This window comes from Vipera ursinii (genome assembly GCF_947247035.1).
Source record: "Vipera ursinii genome assembly, chromosome: 4".
Lineage (NCBI taxonomy): Eukaryota > Metazoa > Chordata > Lepidosauria > Squamata > Viperidae > Vipera > Vipera ursinii.
In genome coordinates, this window is record NC_139514.1 from 32,477,252 (window position 1) to 32,497,529 (window position 20,278).

General features: G+C 34.7%; 1 protein-coding gene across 1 annotated transcript in view; it reads left to right on the forward strand.

Annotated features, from left to right (window-relative positions):
• Positions 1 to 4,128: 4,128 nt before the first annotated feature.
• The window catches only part of ZPLD1 (zona pellucida like domain containing 1), a gene marked incomplete at its 3' end in the record, with an annotated part of 47,255 nt that continues 31,105 nt past the window's right edge, over positions 4,129 to 20,278 (forward strand). Inside the window, exon 1 of the mRNA XM_083361330.1 lies at positions 4,129 to 4,237. Within this exon, the coding sequence (XP_083217456.1) occupies positions 4,132 to 4,237 (106 nt within the window). The 5' untranslated portion in view covers positions 4,129 to 4,131. The remainder of the gene's footprint in view (positions 4,238 to 20,278) is intronic.

The window sequence follows — 20,278 nt, forward strand, 5'->3', positions numbered from 1 at the left end:
AAATCCATAATGGGTACCTCTTTTCTCTCCTGAGGAACTGGTGAATTTTTCTGCAAAGGTTCTGTTAAGCTGTGATGTTTAACACTTGATTACATGTAGCAGAACAGGATACATGGAGTATTGCTAACTCAGCAGGTACACAGGATTTGGGTAAGTGACTTTTTATAGAAGCCACTTAAAATATTACCTCATTTTTTTTATAAACATCAAAGATTGTGAACAGTTTTTGAACTTTTTTTCATTATCATGCAGTTTATATTCAATGTTAGAAGTTATAATGGGCATTGTGAAATCAATTTCTGTCAAAGTTCCAATGGGCAGAAATGTTTGTTTTTCTTTTCAGTTGGTGCTTCTGAAATCTAGTTGGGTAGCGAGACTTTTTTGTTCCGAGAAGGGCCTTATTGTGGAAGTCATTTTGAGATGATGATGAAGATCTAAACAAAACTCTGTGAATCAGGGAGAACAGATGTCTGTATGTCAACTATTCTATCAGTCTAACATGTACCCAAATTAGAAGTGCAAAGGAGGGAACATTATAATGTGAGATTTTAAAACAAGATTCTACTGTCACTGCTGGATATTAATACAGTAATTGGAAGAATAATAAACCAATTATCATTGAGTTTCTGATATTTTAAAAGACATTTTAAGTGACAGAAAAGATGAATTTGGAATAAGCATGACTGTATTTTGGGAAGATTTTCATTTTTCTCAAGAAATAAAATGTACATACAGTTTTATCATATTCATATTATTTAAACAAAACATTTGATGCTAAATTAAGCACCTTTTGAACTAGGCAAAGCATATTTCAACAATTGCTTCCAGGATCAAAGCATCTCTTAAATCCAAAATGAATACTGATCAAGATTTAAAATAAATAAATTCTATAAAAATAGACATTTTTTTAAAAAAAGTATCAACATGAAATTTGACTTTTTAGTAATGAAAACTAAGAAATGTTTTTATACACTTACTTAATGAAATATCAGAAAACACAAATATCAGAGGTACTCATGACTTTTCGTTGTTCAGATTGGGATATGAAATGCTACAACTAGATTTTATATGAACGAAGGCAAGGTTTTATATTCCCAATCCTGAGATCGTAATTACCTATGAAGCAATAATGGGGTGCAGCCTTTTCATTCAAAATCAGAAAAAATGACTTCACATTTATATTATTTATTCTACCTGCTTTGATATTATTTTAATTGTTATAACTCAAAGAAGAAAGGTAATGCAATATCAATAATACAATAGCCATAATTTAATAATAAAATGAATTATAATTATTATTGCTAAACCTTCATCTGCTAATGAAAGACAGATATTCATATTCTTGTTTATTTCCTCAAAAATATACAGAATAAGTAAGGCACCATGACAATTACGTTGATCTATAGAAACATTTGCAATTAGTGAATGTTGACCCTATGAATCTTTGCATGGTCTCTGAATAGTATTTATTTTTCCAATCTGGTATTGACTATTTGAGAGATAGCAGCAACAGCTTTTCTTCCACAAAACTCTAATCCCAAAGATTGTATCAGTCAGACTGAAAGCCATCTGCATGCATTTGATGTTGATCTATGGGTCATCCCCAAAGGAGACTTCACAAATTCTTCAGACTGCTTCAAATTTAGCAAAGTGGTTTGATTAGTATGAAATATGCAGAGCATTTAAAAATGTTAATTAATTAGGGCAGCTGTGAGTACAATGACATTTGCTTCTTTTCAGAGTCCACACATCCAGCTGTACCAGTATATGTACTTTTTAGTAATTGCAGAAATATTCCCAAAACATACACCTTTGGAAAAGGTCAAAGCAAAACCATGAAGAAATAAAATCGAAATCCAAACACATCTGAGTGGGAGTAGCTCCAGCTGAATTTACTTATATTTATTATGAGTACTCAGTATAGTGCCATTATTTTCTATTGCTTCAATACTGATGAGATCTTAATAAATATACTTAAATAATGTCATGTTTCACATATAGTATTTTAAAAATTGTTTCTGAACAGCATAATAGACTGATTTTAATGGTCTGAACAAATAATGGTGGCTGTTTTGTGTTGTTGGTGAGGTTATTACCTGAAAGACACTTAAAAGGTTTTGGTAGTACTGTGATAAAACTTATGATTTTTTTTGATAATTAGGAATAATACCTTATATAATAAATTCTTCAGTTTATAAATACTGCTTTTAATATTGACAATATGCCATGTATTAAAAAGTTAAATATATTATTTCTACAAACTACTAATGTTTTAACATTTGTTTTTTATTTACATTTACCAAAATGTTTCCCACCAAATGGGACCAGATACACCTAAAATGTGTAATGTTGTAATGTTAATATATTATAAAGTTAATAAATATAAAGTCTAATCTGAATATGAAATCTGTACGTTATCAATAATTTTTTTATTTTCATCATATGAATAATATTTCAATCTTGGTTCAAGACTGAGATGTGCTCATGAGAATTTCTGGGGAAAAAATGAACTGGACCTAACTGCTATCCCATTTTTTACAGTAGAGCCACTCAGGGTGATTGAGGTATATTATTAGATAGTAGACATAAACAGCAATTTTGGGATGTTTGAATACAGTACATTTTAAGAATCTGGATAAATATCAAATTACATAATACTATTGTTCCACTATGTTTTCTATCCTTTGACACAATAGAATATATTGGATATTTCTTTTCAGTGAAACAAAAACCAGCAGATAGTAGGAGAAATGTATTCGTAACAAATGTATGATTTTTATTCAATTAATTCTTTGGACTGTCTCATTAGAAGGTAAAATCTATATGAACAGTAGTCTATCACTATAGTTCTGATCTACTATTATTTTATTTTTATTACTGTGTCCCTGAATCAGCATTTATTTTTGTTGATTGTCTGGTCAAGTCCCTGCAGTTTTCTTGACAAGAATTTTAGAAGTGGTTTGCCATTGCCTTTTCCTAGGGTTAAGTGAAAGTGGCTGGCCCATGGTCACACAGGTGCCTTCCTGACTTAAAAGGGACTAGATCAGGGATGTCAAACTGCCGGCCCATGGGCCGGATGTGTCATGCCGAAACCGTGCCCACCCCATTGCCGGCAATGAAAAAAAAGTCATGATACGTTGCGACACATCACATGATGTTGCGAGTTTGACACCCCTGGACTAGATCTACAGTTTCTTGGCTTCTAGCTTGGTGCCTCAACCACTAAATATGTTCTCATTATTTGATTAATGAAGATAAAAACAGGTAAAAATGAGCATAGAAGCTTATCATTGATATGGCAGACATAAAAATATAAGGTATTTCCATATGCTCCACTTTTTTCTCTGAATCATGTTATCTGATAAAGCAGAAAGCCTACCTTCTATATAGTCTACTTAATTTTGTTAATACTAATTTTGCATTTCCCTAACAAATGTATTGCCAGTTATTTTTATTAAACAAAACACTAAACAGTTCTAGCTTTTTATTGGTAGTCTTTCCTGTATATTAGGTAAAGGTAAAGGTTCCCCCGCACATGCGTGCTAGTCATTTCCGACTCTAGGGGCCGGTGCTCATCTCCATTTCAAAGCCGAAGAGCCAGTGCTTGTCTGAGGACGTCTCCGTGGTCATGTGGCTGGCATGACTAGACGCCAAAGGCTCACGGAATGCTGTTACCTTCCCACCGTAGTGGTCCCTATTCCTCTATATTAGTCACCATTAATTTATTCTAAATGACTTGAACAGTGATATTTAACAGTGATATAACAATTAAATCAATTGTCACTACTGACAACAATCCAGTCATTCTTTGTTGTAAGCCTGAAAATAAAAGAATTATGTTTAAACATTTTATTCACAGTCCCACATAGAATTAAATACACAGTAAGAAAGGAACTTAAAACAAAATATTTTTTTTGAAAGAAAAGAAATTATAAAATAAAATATTTTGAATGGAATGCAAGAAGAATGAAAATAGAGTTTTCTTAATTAAAGAATTATAAGCAAACATTCACATTCTATAAGAATACTTTACTTATACAGTAGACTTTCTAAAATCAGATCAAGTATCGCATCCTGTTCTGACGCTTCTGTTTCAAATATGATCTGCCTATTATTTCCCTAGGTTTTGCAATGGAACAAATATGGCTCCTGCTTTTGCTGTCTGTAAAATTGCTGTCAGTGACTGCACAATTCAATGGATATAACTGTGATGCTATCTTACATAGCAGGTTTCCTGGTAAGTATTTACTACTATATTTTAAACGTAAAGTTTTTATTCCCCTGCTTTGAAAGGATACTTACTTGTAATAAATGCCAACCTTTGTAGTCAAAGAAGCATATAGAGAGTATTCATTAAGGATTGAATTCCATTGAAGAAACATAGAAATATAAGCTCTGCTTCATTGAAGTATGGCCACTACTAATGAAAATAAAAATAAGAGTTTCATGTTGTGATTAAAACAGTGAATTTTACACATCAACACATTTTTCCAACAATAGTGGAAGATTGTAGATGCATGATTAGAAAATTCATGATTTTTGTTTTTGAGACTGAATTCAAAACACATAGATACAGTTCCTAGTTCTGTAAGTAAGAATATTATCCTAAAGGTTTTGATCATGAAAGGTTAAAAACTGCCAGTAATTCTCAATTAAAATGTCTCATTGACCTTCCCAATAAACATTATGAAATTCCAAGTCAGGAGTATGAATAGATTACTTGAGCCTTATGTACATAATAATTAAAGGCAGAATGGTAAATGATATAAATTTGCATTCTTTTGCCATCTTGAGATTGTTAAATCAAAGAGAGGCATGTTCAATAAATGGTTAGCGGAGTTCTGCTCCTAAGTTAACCATATTTTAAAAGCATTGATCTATTAAAATACACCTTCAGGATGGTTTGATTAACCATATCTTTATACATTAAACATACCATACAATTAACAGCATAGCAAATTAAAAATAATTGATTGTCTATACTTTTGTTTTTTTAAAAAAATCCCATTTATATCCCGCCCTTCTCCGAAGACTCAGGGCGGCTTACAATCTAAGCACAAATCAATGTGCTTAGCAATAGCCTTCATTCTATGTATATGCCTGCTTATTAGGGCTTTCGCCCCCCCCAGTGGCATTATTACAAAGTCAGCTTATTGCCCCCAACAATCTGGGTCCTCATTTTACCTACCTGGGAAGGATGGAAGGCTGAGTCAACCTTGAGCCTGGTGGGATGCGAACCTGCACTTATTGCAGGCAGCTGGTGTTACTTAAGGAGGCATTAGCCCACTGCTCCACCAAGGCTCTTTTTACTTAAGCTCAGAAAAAAGATAATTACAAAATAAAATAGAAGAATAATTGAGCTTTAAAAGACATTTAAAATTCATTAAATGCTAATTTAATAACTTAGTGAATCTGAGCAGTTAATAATGAATAACTGAAAATGATTTGTGATTTCTGTTTGACGTGGTGGGATGCTAACTTTAGATTTAGAATTTTGGATTAAATGGTAATCTCTTTACTTCTAGATTTATTTATTTTATTTATTTTAATTCCATTTATATCCCGCCCTTCTCCAAGACTCAGGGCGGCTTACAAGCTTAGCAGTAGCCTTCATTCTATGTATATTTATTTATTTTTATTTTAATTCCATTTATATCCCGCCCTTCTCCGAAGACTCAGGGCGGCTTACAAGCTTAGCAGTAGCCTTCATTCTATGTATATGCCTGCTTATTAGGGCTTTCACACACACCCCAAGCGGCATTATTACAAAGTCAGCTTAATTGCCCCCAACAATCTGGGTCCTCATTTTACCTACCTCGGAAGGATGGAAGGCTGAGTCAACCTTGAGCCTGGTGGGATGTGAACCTGCACTAATTGCAGGCAGCTGGTGTTACTTAAGGAGGCATTAGCCCACTGCTCCACCAAGGCTGTATATGCCTGCTTATTAACAAAAAACATGATTTTTTTTCTGTCTAAACTGCTGGCTTATGGGCCATATATTTTCAGTCCCAAATAGAGATGGCAGAAAAAACAAACTATCTGCTCACCTTTCTGATCAGTGAACACTTTTAGCTAAAGCTGGTTCCAACCTCCAAAAGAAAAACAAGAAAATTCAGTTAGGGCTTCACATTATTTACAAACTTTTAGAATGAATGAATTCATGCAGATAAAAGTTTGTGCATAATTTGAATCTGAAGTTTAGAACTTGATGTAATGCTTTAGATCAAAACATGGCAGAACTGAAGATTCTGAAGATTAATTCATATAAAACAAGAAATACTCTGCGTAAATATTGTGATAAATGCTGTGCTACAGATGTGGAAAATCTTTTGAAAGGAAACAAGCAGACTCAATTAGTGCAGGTTCGCATCCCACCAGGCTCAAGGTTGACTCAGCCTTCCATCCTTCCGAGGTAGGTAAAATGAGGACCCAGATTGTTGGGGGCAATAAGCTGACTTTGTAATAATGCTGCTTGGGGGGGGGGAAGCCCTAATAAGCAGGCATATACATAGAATGAAGGCTACTGCTAAGCACATTGGTTTGTGCTTTAAATTGTAAGCCGCCCTGAGTCTTCGGAGAAGGGCGGGATATAAATGGGATTAAAATAAATAAATAAATAAAATAAAATAAAATGAAGTAATCCATTTATTCAATTATCACTGAAATAATTTCCAATTTCTAAACATTTCTTATAATGATGAGCAAGATAAGCTTATAGCAGCATTCAGAGGAAAAAAAGTGCCATTTGCTTTTACTGCTGCTCAAGTGGGTGCTTGAAATAGATATTATTTTTGAAGCTGGTTTTCACTTCCACTTAGATCCAGCCTTCGGTGTTGCTCTTGTGAAATTTCTGCATTTCTCACTCTTGCCAAGTGAGATCTCTCAAACAGAAGGCAAAAATGATAATGATTTTTTTTCCAGATGCCTTCCTCCCACCCTTTGACAGTTCAGAAATGAAAGTTACTGAGGCAAACTCATCTGATAATAATAATAATAATAATAATAATAATAATAATAATAATAATAACAACAACAATAACAATAACAATAATAATAATAACAATAACAATAATAATAATAATAATAATAATAACAATAATAATAATAATTTGGCATTCACAAATTTGGAATTATTTGGAATAATTTGGAATATGGCATTGACAAATTTGTCATCAGTCAATTGCAAAAGGCGGTCTTACTAGGAACTGCTTCCATCCTGCGACGATATCTGTAATACCATCAAACATCTACATCTGCCTATCTCAGGTCCTTGATAAGGATTTGATAGGTAGATAAAAATGCCAAATCCAGTCTGAACATCTGGATGACTGTGAATAATAATAATAATAATAATAATAATAATAATAAATATCATCATCGTCATCTGAATTTTGTTTCTAGCAGTTTTTTGTTTATAGGTAGATTATTACACAAATAAGTATTTGCACCAGATGTTTTGGAGAAATTTATTGCCACAGGACTGAATTCAAGGAAGGACAATCTTTGATGATAGTGATAGTGATCTTGATGATTATGGTTTTAATTTCCTACCAATAGAAAAACCGTCCACCTTATGTGAACAAAATAAATCCATGTACTCCATTTTCAATATGCCTCATAAGGAAATCCCAGTAGAAATTTGATTTTTAGCTTTCTAGACTTTTTAAAAAAATATTTTGCATATTATTATTATTTGAGAGAACATTTCTAAGAAATAATGATCACATTTTAAACAATATTGTCTTTCAAATATTACACCTAGTCACATAATATTTTTATATGAACCTTTATGACTTCAAACAATGATACCATTAAATCTATGAGAACTGGAAAAGCTATTGGTTTTGAATAGTATAGGATGCACCTTATAGAGTATACGTTAATTTTACAAAGTTGCTTTTTCAAAAGGCAACTGGACTTTCTTTGTTTTTCCTTGAGGACATTTCACTTCTCATCTAAGAAGCTTCTTCAGTTTTTCGATGAGAAGCGAAATGTCTTCAAGGAAAAACAAAGAAAGTCCAGTTGCCTTTTGAAAAAGCATCTTTAGAACAATCATGATCTGGATGACTGAGAATCTCCATAGATAATATACATTAATGTTTTTGCTCCAGTACTATCATGCTCCAGTACTATCATAAAGAGCCATGGTGGCGCAGTGGTTAGAATGCAGTACTTCAGGAGTTCTATCCTGTCTGGCTCAAGATTGGCTTAGTCCTCCATCCTTCTGAGGTTGGTAAAATGAGGACCCAGATTGTTGCAGGCAGTATGCTGAGTCTGTAAACCACTTAAAGAGTGCTGTAAATCACTATGAAGCAATATATAAGTGTAAGCGCTATTGCTATAATGACTTTTTTGAAACAAAAACCTTTTGTTCAGTATTGTTGCCCAATATTAATAGAACATCAAGACCATAAATTAGACATTATTACCACTAATAATGTCTAACTAACCTGCACACTTGAGTTTATAAATGGTTGACAATAATTGGATAAAAAGTTTATTCTTCAATGATGGAAAGACAGTACAGCCCCATTATTACAATCTGTATTCATTTTCCATCTGTAAAGTGGCTATCAGTATAATGGAAAGTCTGATCAATATATTGCTTGCCTTATCAAGGTTTAATGATCTGCTTAAAATTTGGATCAAGTGACTTTCCCTATATTTCTGTTTTATTTATTTGGTTTGCTTTGTGTTTCTTTTCTTTTTTAGTCTTTCATTTTTATGTATCTTAAAGTATAGATACCGTATTTTCCGGCATATAAGATGACTTTTTAACCCATGAAAATCTTCTCAAAAGTTGGGGGGTTGTCTTATACGCCCAGTCGTCTTATACACCGGAAAATAGTACATAAATCAATCGAGCGCCCCCGTTCTTGCAAAGCAACTTCAAGCCTCCTTAGTCCAGTACTCCTCCAACGTGACTCTCCCTTCCCACCCCCAAGAGCCTCTAAGCCCCTTCCCCTCCCCCTTACAAATGCCAGACCCCGGGAGTGGCAGGAAGCCCCTCCCCCTCACCCAAGTGGCATCTGAGCACAAGCAGAGCGCGCCCTGCTACCTGCTATCTCTCCAGGCAGTCTGGACAGTGGTACTTGGTGGCCTGGCACCCCTCTCGCCCGCAGACCACGCAGCGGCCCTCGCCAGCCGGCCTCGGCATGGCTGCTCCAAGCCCGGCTCTCCAGCGCATCTTCCGGGCCCGCCTGGGCGACCGCCTCGTGGGTGGGGCTTGGCTCCAGATGCGGTGGCTGCTCTGTCTGCAAATGTACTCTCAAAGCCGGATTGTGTTTGGCCGTGCAGGCTGCCGAAAGGCAGGGACTTGGAGTTCCCACGGTGGTTGCGGCTTCTGGCATGCCGTTTGCAGAGTCTGGCCTGGAAGAGTGCATTGTGTGAACGCAGCTCTTGCATTTATTCCAAAGGGTGGGTGGAAGGAAAAGCCCCTTTGGGCTTCAAAAGGGAGGCTTTGCACCATCTGCATCAGACGGGGCTGAATCGGGCTTGTGTCGGACACTTGGCAACTGGCATGTAAGTATTTTCCGGCGTATAAGACGAAAAATCTTGAAAATCTTCTCAAAAGTCGGGGGTCGTCTTATACGCCCAGTCGTCTTATACGCCAGAAAACACAGTATGTATAAAAAGAATGTTCTGGTTCAGGAGAAACAGATGCTTGTTTTTATTTTTATAGAGACTCAAGTAAATCAAATTAAATGCTGAGTCTTGGAGTTTATAGACCACTGTTCACAAGTAACTGTGGAGAAGCAACAATGGAGTAAGAACAAGTTGTAAAATTGACCCGCTCTTGTACTGTTATTCTGAAAATTATAAGGCTGTGCAAAGCATCCCTTTATCCCTGCTGAGACAGCCATGGGCAACTTTCAAAGCAGATGTATGAAGCTTATAAAGATGAAACTCATGATTCTTTATATGTGCACCTGTCCATTGTGAAGCAGCTATTTCTAGTATTTTGTACAGCTGTGTTACTACATTAACAATGAAGTTGTTCCTGCTTGAGGTTCTCCATTGCATTTATTCCTAAGATTCAAAATAGCCTTCCAAACATGCATAAGAATTTTCAGCACTAAAAACACTTTTAAAATATTTTATCAGCTTTATCATATAGTTAACTCTTTTCATTATGTCAATGTGTTGAAGCAGTTGCCTTCACCCTTGCCTTTAGAATGAATAGGTTGTGTATATTGTATTATGCTAATGTCCTCAATCTTTGCTCATTTCTCCTCTTTAAATCATTTCTAGATTTAAATACAGGAAATAGCTGAAGTAAGTGTAGAAAAGAAGTCTTGGAAGATTGGGTTTATTAAGGATGCATCTTTATATTGAAAATTATTATTAATAGTTCCACTGGATTCTTGAATAAAAATACACATATCACAATAAATAGTTCAAAGCTGGCCTTCTGTGCTTCTGTAGCATTAATATTATACACATTGAGAGTGGAGCATATGCTGATGCATTAATTTAATTTTATTCACAGATTTGAAGGCCAGTGTAGACTTTTGTATACATGTGTGTTTATCTACTATAAATGGTAACAAAAAAGGATGTATATGTTAATTATGCAGAATAGATTCAATCTTTTCAAACCATATTTGAAAATCAATTATAAGTCATACATACATATATGTCCTGCATAATAAATCCATTAGAAGGAGAATATTTATTCCCATGCTTTATATACATGTCATTTTCAAAATTATTTTACCCATGCAAAAATAAATAAAATAGGAACATATGGAAAATTTGTTCATAGATCTGTATAGTATAAATAAATGCCTTAATAGAAGTACTGTTCGTTTTGGCATTGATTTATAACCATTTTTTTATTCACAGAGTTTATATCACTTTCAACCAGTTCTATGATTAAATATAGAACATTATAAAAAGCATTGTTTAATAATATTATGTCATACTTTTCACTTAAATTTATAATGCTGAGTTATTTTCATTAAGTTTCCAGAAATATATAACTGTTTCTCTGTGCTATTTTTATGACTTTAAACTTCCTTTTATACGTATATATTTTGATAAATCTATATTCATATCTATAGATTGTTCCAGTGCTATATTTGAAATGAATGAATGAAAATATGCTAATTACAAGTCACATCAGTCATTTGGCTTTTAGATGTTATGCAGAAAAGACTATAAAAACAAAACTAAACACTTCCTTCCAAAAGTTCTTCTCCTGATGTTTTAATATAACAAAAAATTTAGTGGTATCTCTAAAATGTTACTGATTGATTAAAATATATTAATACTGGTAATAACTTTTGATAATAATGATTATCATTGGGTACCTTGGGATTCCCAAATATTTATGAACTCTTTTTGCCAAAAGACAGTAACTTTTAAATTAGATTGTTCAAAAACGGAGATAATTATAGCAAACATCATAGCAAAAATTCTGAAATCAAAGTTTTGGCTTCTTACTTTGACTTAAATCTCTTATATATCTTTTTTTTCTTTGATGATGGATAGGCAAGCATTTTTTACACTCTTATATTTCCAACATCTTACTATGGAAAAGACTTTTGCTATTTCTTTCATAACAACATATCAAAATATAGATACAACACTATAACAAACACTAATAGGTAGTGATAAATGATGTGTGATTTGTCTGTTGGAATCAATTTTATTTCCAAAGCTTGGTATCCTCCCTCCCTCCCTCCCTGCCTCCCTGCCTCCCTCCCCACACCTTCCTATCTCCCTACTTAATTACATATGTACCTACCTACCTTTTAGTTTTTTCCTTCATTCTAGCCCTTTTGATAACTAAGCAAGTTATACATTGAAGTAATTATGATAACAGTAAAGCCAGTAATGCCAACTGTACATTCTATAATACATTTATTATAACATGAAATGAAGAGTCCTGTGCATATATTCAGTTTATAGATAACAAAAAATAGTGGGGAATTGAGACTGTGCCAATTTATATTAGTCCTCTTCTTAGTTTGTCAGAGCTTCTAACTATCTGCATCATGGTTTCTGGAAATGCACTCAACCATACATATAAACTAACCATAAAAACTATTTCATACAAAAATAATCAATAGAATTATATTTGCATGGAGCTCTGTGCTAAAAGAACCCTAAATGCATGAAGATTGAGGTAATGGATCCTATCATGAGTGTATCATTACAAATTATATATTACAGGTTATATTATATTTACAGTAGATCAAATGTCTCAGATATGACCTCATTTCATAGTTTAGTTAAATGTTCATTATATTTAACATGTGGGAAGCAACAATATTAAAAATACATAAGCTAATGTATTTTGTTAGTCAGTTAGTGGGCAGTGTTTCTTGAAAAAAATTCAATTACTAAGTAACTGCCATTCCCCTTCACTTATTTTAATAATAGATTCCTGGATTGATAAAATCTCTTCTGTTCCTGTAGAAACTACTATTAAATTGATCTAGAGACACTGTCCCTTGTCATAATTAGAAAGTGTATATTTGTGTTCAATATTCCAGTATTGTCAGGTAATTGAAAACACAGTGCTATTATTCATTCTGACATACTGATTAATGACAATATTTAATCAGTTGATATTTTAAAAACACTAAATTATAATGATGATCTAATAAATTCCCTGTTTAAATTAATGATCCAAATAGTGGTGGAGCATGAAAAATAATTATAGCATGGAGAAGATTAAATGTTTCTTGTTCAGCAATATTTATCCTAACATGTAAAAGATAAAGATAATTCTAGCATAGCTAAAACTAGTTCTTAAGACAAATTTAGTTTATAAAAGAAATCATAACTCTTCAGATTTTCAATATGTTTGTCCAGTCACCTTTTCCACTGTAATTCTCACTGTTCATTTCTAAAATGTTTTACTGAGTACATCTTTGCAAATAGTTTAAAAGCAAGATCAATATTTTGTTTATCCATCAAACATGTACATGTAAGAACTACGAAAATGATGCATAGAACTGTGGAGGTAACTCATAGGAGTGAGTGGGGTAGAAGATATCTATTTTTTAATCTTCAGCAGAAGTTAGAAATGATTTTCCTATAATGTCTATTTAGAACTGTCTCTTCACTCCAAGCAGGATAGTTATTATTGTTACTCTTCTCTTCCCAACTTTTTGTCTGTTTTTCTTTCAAAAGTAATATGGCACTATATGCATGCATGGTTCAGAGCTTTGATTTTGTGAGCTTTGTTGCAAATGAAGTGGGGGATTATTGCAAATGAAATAAGAGGTGGAGTGATTTATAACCTTTGCTGCTTTCCAGCATCTTTCTGTCTTAGTCCTTAAAAAACCCCCAAACACTCCAACTCAAATTCTTCTTCCTCACTGCTACACCTCTTGAAGATCCCTGCAAAAGATGGAAATGAAAGACTCATTGCACTATTAAACCATTTCTGCCTTGTCTTATACATTTTTTATTTCTGGACGCAAGCCTTCTTTCTGATCAGTTCTAAGTCTGGATGGGTTAATTTCTCTATGTAAATAAGTATTCATTGTAACTAATATTTGATCATAGAGCAGATTAAACAGAATGTCACATCCCTTCTTTTCCTTCTAATTATGACAAAAAGTAAACAATACTCTAACACTAATGTTGCAATAGAAATATTACACTTTCCACAAATTCTGTGATATGAAAACTAAAACTAGCCTGGAGTCTAATGAATGGTTTTCTGGAGATAGGAATTGTGGTGGTATAATAAACACCAGTGAGTGTAACATGACACACAAGTCTTTTTCTGATAAGGTGGATATCATCATCATCATCATTTAGAAATGTATTATAGAATGACTAGAGTTGTGGAATAATTCTCTGACTTGAGGGCTGCTTCCTTGTGCCAGGATCATGATGCAGTGTATATTTTGATTTGATACTAACAAAATTGTTTTAAGACTGTATAAATTAGTATTTGGCAGATCTGGTTGTAATCAATTTTATTGCAGAATACTGACTATTAATAACAACAAAAATCTTCACTGATTTCATTTCATAGTAATGATGGGAAAAGTAAAATATGGGGACACTTGTCATGTGAATCTACAGCTTGGCATAATGATAAATATTGACACATTATTCAATTATTACATGTGCTTTATGTCATATGGACAATTTCCAAAGTTTGGGAGAGATATGGTATGCTTTTGAACAAAGTTCAAAGTGTCATTGAAGTTGATTTAGTACCAGTTGTTTGGAGAAATAACTAGCTTATAATTTTTTCCTAAGAGATAAAGGATTTTGCAGTTATATTCTTTGCGCATAATTGTTTAGTAAGCAGAGGAGCTGAAAAGATGGATTGTTGCATATTGGCTGAAGAAACTTTTCATCAGTTATAATAGTGAAAAAAGAACCACACAAGTACACAACAAAGTTGCAGCATACCAGAACAGCAGTAAGAAATTCTCTTTATATTAGAACATATTTCGGTTCCATAGTTGTGTAAGTCCTATTGGCATACATAACACTGTAGACTTTGCCTTATGGCAATATTTGTGGGATGACTGTCATCTACCATGATTTCCATTTACTTTTGTAGATCTAAAATATGACACAACAAAATCAGAGTCAAATAATAGGTCTCAGGTATTCCTATGTGTAATCTTTTCTCCTAAGATTTCTGACAATCTGAGATAAGATTGGAAGACCAGGAAATCCACCAGACTGCATATGAAAGTGGGAACAGTTGGCAATGCAATTTTTATGGCATGTACCTTATGGAGATTTGCCAACACTATTTGACAAAAACACATAGCCAAAGAATTTTAACGTGTTAAATTGTTAAATTCACGTTTGCTCTAATTAAGATCAGATTGACATAATGCAAATGGTAAAAACTATGAAAACTATGTTCACATGAAGTGGTGCCATACAATCATGTGTCACCACTAATGTTAAACATGCCTTTTAATTCAGTAATTAACACAGCAAATACTTTTTGGAATATTTCAGTAGCTGACAGACATTTTAATACTGAGGTACAGCAAAAAAAAGTAACAGGTATATAACACAACTATAAATCGGATGGATATCCAATTTATAGCAATCAGCATTAAGAGCAGGTTTGGAGAATAATTTAGCAACATATGGATCATAAAATATGTCATCCACTGTAAGAGTAATGTACTTGTTGAGAAATCTTATATCCATGCAGATTCAAATTTTATCAAGTTGTTTAGGTGTGCTGTAGGTGACTAGTATTGAAAATACCAATTGGATAGAGTAAGCTACTTGGTCATTGCTCTTCAAACATCAAGATTCTCTTCACAAGTTGTCAAAGATGAAATGGAATGTGTCTATGTGGCAAACTAGTTGGATGAATGGTTGCATTCTTTTTCAACTTCAAGTGACAACTTTATCCTGAAATGTGAAAATACTCTGGAAAATTTTAAGGAGTGGGTTAAATTTTAAGTTCTGGGAGTCTACCTCTGTGAAGATCTGACCTGGAAAGTTAACACAACTCAGGTGGCTAGAAAGGCCCAACAGAGGCTTCACTTTCTTAGGGTCTTGCGGAAGAACAGGGTAGAACAACAGCTAATGACCCTCTCTTACCGGTCTACTATAGAGAGCGTCCTCTTGTATGGTATTGTGGTTTGGTATGCTGGTCTGACAGCCGCGGATAGGAAAGTATTACAGCACAAGACATTGTGGGCTGTTCCCTGACACCACTGGATGACATCGCCAGGGCTCGTTGCCTTGGAAGAGTGAGGAAGATTCTCAGGGATGACTCACACCCTGGACGGTATCTCTTTACTCTCCTACCATCCGGTAGGAGATATAGGAATATAGCCAGCCGTACCAACAGGCTGAAAAATAGCTTTTATCCGTGGGCTGTTAGGCTTTTAAATGGGACATAATCTTATGCAGAATTGACTTGGGAGGCCGGTGTGTGGTGTAGTTGGTTCACATAGTGTGGTGGGATGGAGGGTTTGTTGTCACTGTGTGTTGGGGGGAGAGAGCACGGGGGGAGGCTCAGCTAATCTCAATGTACACATGTTGTACTTTGACAATAAAGGTTTATTATAATATTATTATTAAAAGTATGTTAACTATGTAGGAGATATTTGTTGTCATGGATACAGTGGTGTTTTGTGAAGAAGCATGATTTCACTCTGACATATAGTAATTGCTATATCAGAGTCAAACATTGTGTTTATTTTGAACTTCTTTTTACAAATATGATATCATAGTAAACAATTATGAATTGAAGATGTTGCAAAAGGAAATTTGGACAATATTTATTTATTTATTTATTTATTTAGTTACATTTATATACCGCCCTTTCCCTGAGGACTCAGGGCGGTTTACAGGGAATTAATAGATGATGCAATATCATCTGAACACTTATCTGAGGTATTGTATGTTTATTTGCTCTTGACATGTAAAGAGGCTTGGGATGAGCAACATTTATTTATAATGATTTAACTTCTCATAGTTAATTGTAAGTAATATTACTGCTGCAAGACTAAGACATCTACTGGATATTGTACCAAATCTATTTGGATATTTACTGGTTTGAGCTGTATGTAGAATCTTGGTGTTAGTTGAGATTTGCATAAAATGTGCCTTTTAACCTTAGAAAAAGATTGTCCATTTATTATTTGCACTTTTATTTTATGGTTTATATCTATAAAAGCACAGAACAGGTTAATTGAAGCAAATATGTATGATAGGCATCCAGACCTTTGCTTTCATTGCATGCAAGTGAAAATTATAGTATTTAAAACGTATATTAAGCTGACTTTGTAATAATGCCGCTTGGGGTGTGTGTGTGAAAGCCCTAATAAGCAGGCATATACATAGAATGAAGGCTACTGCTAAGCTTGTAAGCCGCCCTGAGTCTTCGGAGAAGGGTGGGATATAAATGGAATTAAAATAAAATAAATAAATAAAATAGTGCAGGAAAACATGTATCACTGAGCAAGCACAAGCTTATCTTTTTCATAATCTTCAGCCCTTCTGTGTCAGGCAGAATTTTAAAAATCTGCGAAACTTGAGTGGCTAGGCCCAAAACGTCTAGGGAGGTTATGCATGACTTGGTGCTGACAGCGGTAAATTCTTCTCTGAGAGAAGGCATTGTGTCACCATCTTTTAAAGATGTAATGGTTCACCCCCTTTTCAAAAAATCATTGCCAGACCCAGCTATATTGGACAACCTTTGTCCAGTTTCCGAAATTTCCTTCTTAGGGAAAGTTGTTGAGAAGGTGGTTGCACAATAGGTTTGCAGATCCGAAATCCAGAAAGAAGCAGGTTATTTGGTTATCTTTCAGTCAAGATTCAGGACTGGGTAAACTTAACAATATTGGCTGCTCTTTTGATCAATCTCTAGCGGGGGTAAGATAGGGCCATTGTGTCCATCCTTGCTTTTGACCTCTCAGTAGCTTTTGATACCATCAGTCATTGTTTCCTTTTGGATTGACTTTGGAGTTTGGGATTCGGGGGTACTGTGTAGGTTCTGCCTTGGGTGGATTCCTGCTACTGTTGATTGTGGGAGAAAGGTTTCATCCTCAGTCCTTGCTTTATGGGGTTCCACAGGTTTTGGTACTTTCTAAGGTCTTGATTAACATTCCATGAAGCTGCTGTGTGGGGCCATCTGACAGCACAGCATGAGATACCAAAGGACAAATGGTACAATGTTCCAATAAATCCCAGACCAGAAGGAGAATCATGTAAGGAGAACTTAGGAAACAGTACTGGATTAAAAATTCTAGCTTAATAAATATTGTAGAAGAGAAAGAAATCAAGATGGAGACTTTCAGCCTCTAAGACTTGCAGTATACAATGTGAAGAGATACGCGAAGAGATTTCACTGAAAAACTATTTTACCAACGGTTGTCATTGTTATATATTTTGAAGATAAGGCACATAATGATGATTTGTAGTGTGGCTGCAGGAGCAATAGACTGTGGGCAAATGACAAGATGCAATGTCTGTCTCTTTCATATGTGTGTTGTGACATATGTACTGTACATATGTAAGCAGACACTTAAAAGTTATTTAGGCTAAGGAGGCAGGTTACAAAGAGACTGCATTCCTCATCAAGACTGGGAAACATGATTTATCTGCAATTTGGTTTCAAACCATAGATGGAACAAATAGACCAGACATTTAAAACTTGCGACGTCACATGACGCATGTGATGTATCGGAACTTTTTCCCCATTGCCAGCAATGGGATGAGTGTGGTTTTGTTGTGATGCATCCAGCCCACGGGCCGGCAGTTTGACACCCCTGACATAGATCTTTACCAGTAATCAAATTGTTCCAAAAACTTGTTGATACCAGTCACTCTTTAAGTATTCCCTTAAATGCAAGACAACCAGCTGAAACAGGTTTTGCAAAGCAGCAGTTAACCTTACTATAGAGGCCATAGTATGCTATTAACACTTAGTAATGAAATCAACAACAATAGAAGAGTTGTTTCAGTCATAGACAAAAAAGTGAATTGTAACAAGAGTGAAATGCAAAAAAGATGAAAAGGCAACAAACAGAATCCTGCTGAATCCTGGAAAAAAAAGTTTGAATTTTGCTAAGCAAAGGATCTTTTACTTTTTTTACCTTCGGCTAGTGCTAAAATCTCATGTTCATTTTTTCTCTCCACTATTGATGAAAATTGATTGGTTTAATATCCTTGTTATTACAGCTGGGTACATAAATGCATAGAGGTAATTGTCAACCATTGATTGATAATGCCTACCCTAACCTATTTGGCAGAAATAATAGCACGATTCAGTACGAGTTTTTTATTCTGAATGAGACAGAATAAAAGCAGGAGAAAATGAAACTCACTGGCAGGCAAAAAAGATTTTGATAGACAAAAAGGGAACAAGAGCCTGAACATAAAATAGCAGTTTTCCTTGCATGTATGAACAAACAGTAGTTAATAATTTTAATGGCCTGTGACCTATTCATGGAAAGAAAAGAAATTATAAAAGTACCCCGCGAAAATCTGCATTATATTATATTCCAAAAACTAGTCAGTTTAGACATTTTACAGAAAATTTCAAAAAGAAGTAGTGCATCTATGTAGATATATCTTTAATTCTGCAAACGCAGAGCTGCAGAAAATGTAATTATTGCATTTGGAAAATAGTATAATGTTTGTCAATATAAAGATTGTAGGTATTCTTTATGGGCTCTATGGGCTGTCTTTGAGAAGAACATGACTAATGGCCTTATTGTTGGACTGGAACACAAGTAAATGTGTTTCCTACACATAACACTGAATAGTTATATATTGATAACTAGTGGGTCCCAGGAAAACATAAAATGAGAACATATAATGGCAGTTTTCACTGAAAAATTAGACTAGTTGAAGATGACAGACAATGATCATGTAGCCATTAAGTTCCTCCCTGGCTTTGAAGTTTTCTTCCATTTATCCCTTGTGCAAAAAGTGAGAATCAGAGATGCCTGCTTTCCTACCTTAAATATTCAATCATTGCTTATACTCTAGGACAGGGGTGTCAAACTCAATTTCATTGAGGGCCGCATCAGCATTGCGGTTGCCCTCAAGGGACTGGGTGGGTGTGGCCTGGGTGGGCGTGGCCTACTGGGTGGGCATGGCTAGAGTGTGAATGGCCTACTGGGTGGGTGTGGCCAGCTCTACATCGTTGGCATAAAGGGTGCCTATGGGGGCCTGGGCAGGAGTGGGACAGATCTGAGGGTCTCTGGCAGAAGGAGGGTCTCTGGGCCAGGGCCAAGGCAGTGGGGGCCGTTCCCTCACTGTTTCCAGGATGGCTTCGCGGGCCGCATGAAACCACTTCAGGGGCCGGATCTGGCCCCCGGTCCTTTTGTTTGACATGTCTGCTCTAGGACAACTAATATTCTGTCTAGCCTGATACCAACAATATAGGATTCATTTCTTTCTTTTTGTTCTTAAACAAATTTTATTGGTTTTCCAGTTTTACATCCAAATATTTAGAAAGCAGCATGGTGATTGGGTAATCAATAGTTCAATAACAATAGCTCAATCTTTTGTACATGTCACAGGTTGCATCATCAAAAATTCCCTCTCTATTTCCCTTAATATTTACAATATCACATTCAAGCTGATACATTTCTAGTTATAGCACATTCAATTAAGACATTTATCAATATATTTTTACTTGTACATATCCATGTCCTGTTTTTTAATTTTACCTAATTTCATTTTTTAATTACAGTATTCCAATTTAACCTTTAATATCCATAGTATTTAGATTTCGGGTAACCCAAATTTCCTTCATTTCACTACATAACAATTGTCATATCTAAAATACACATATTACTTACTTAAA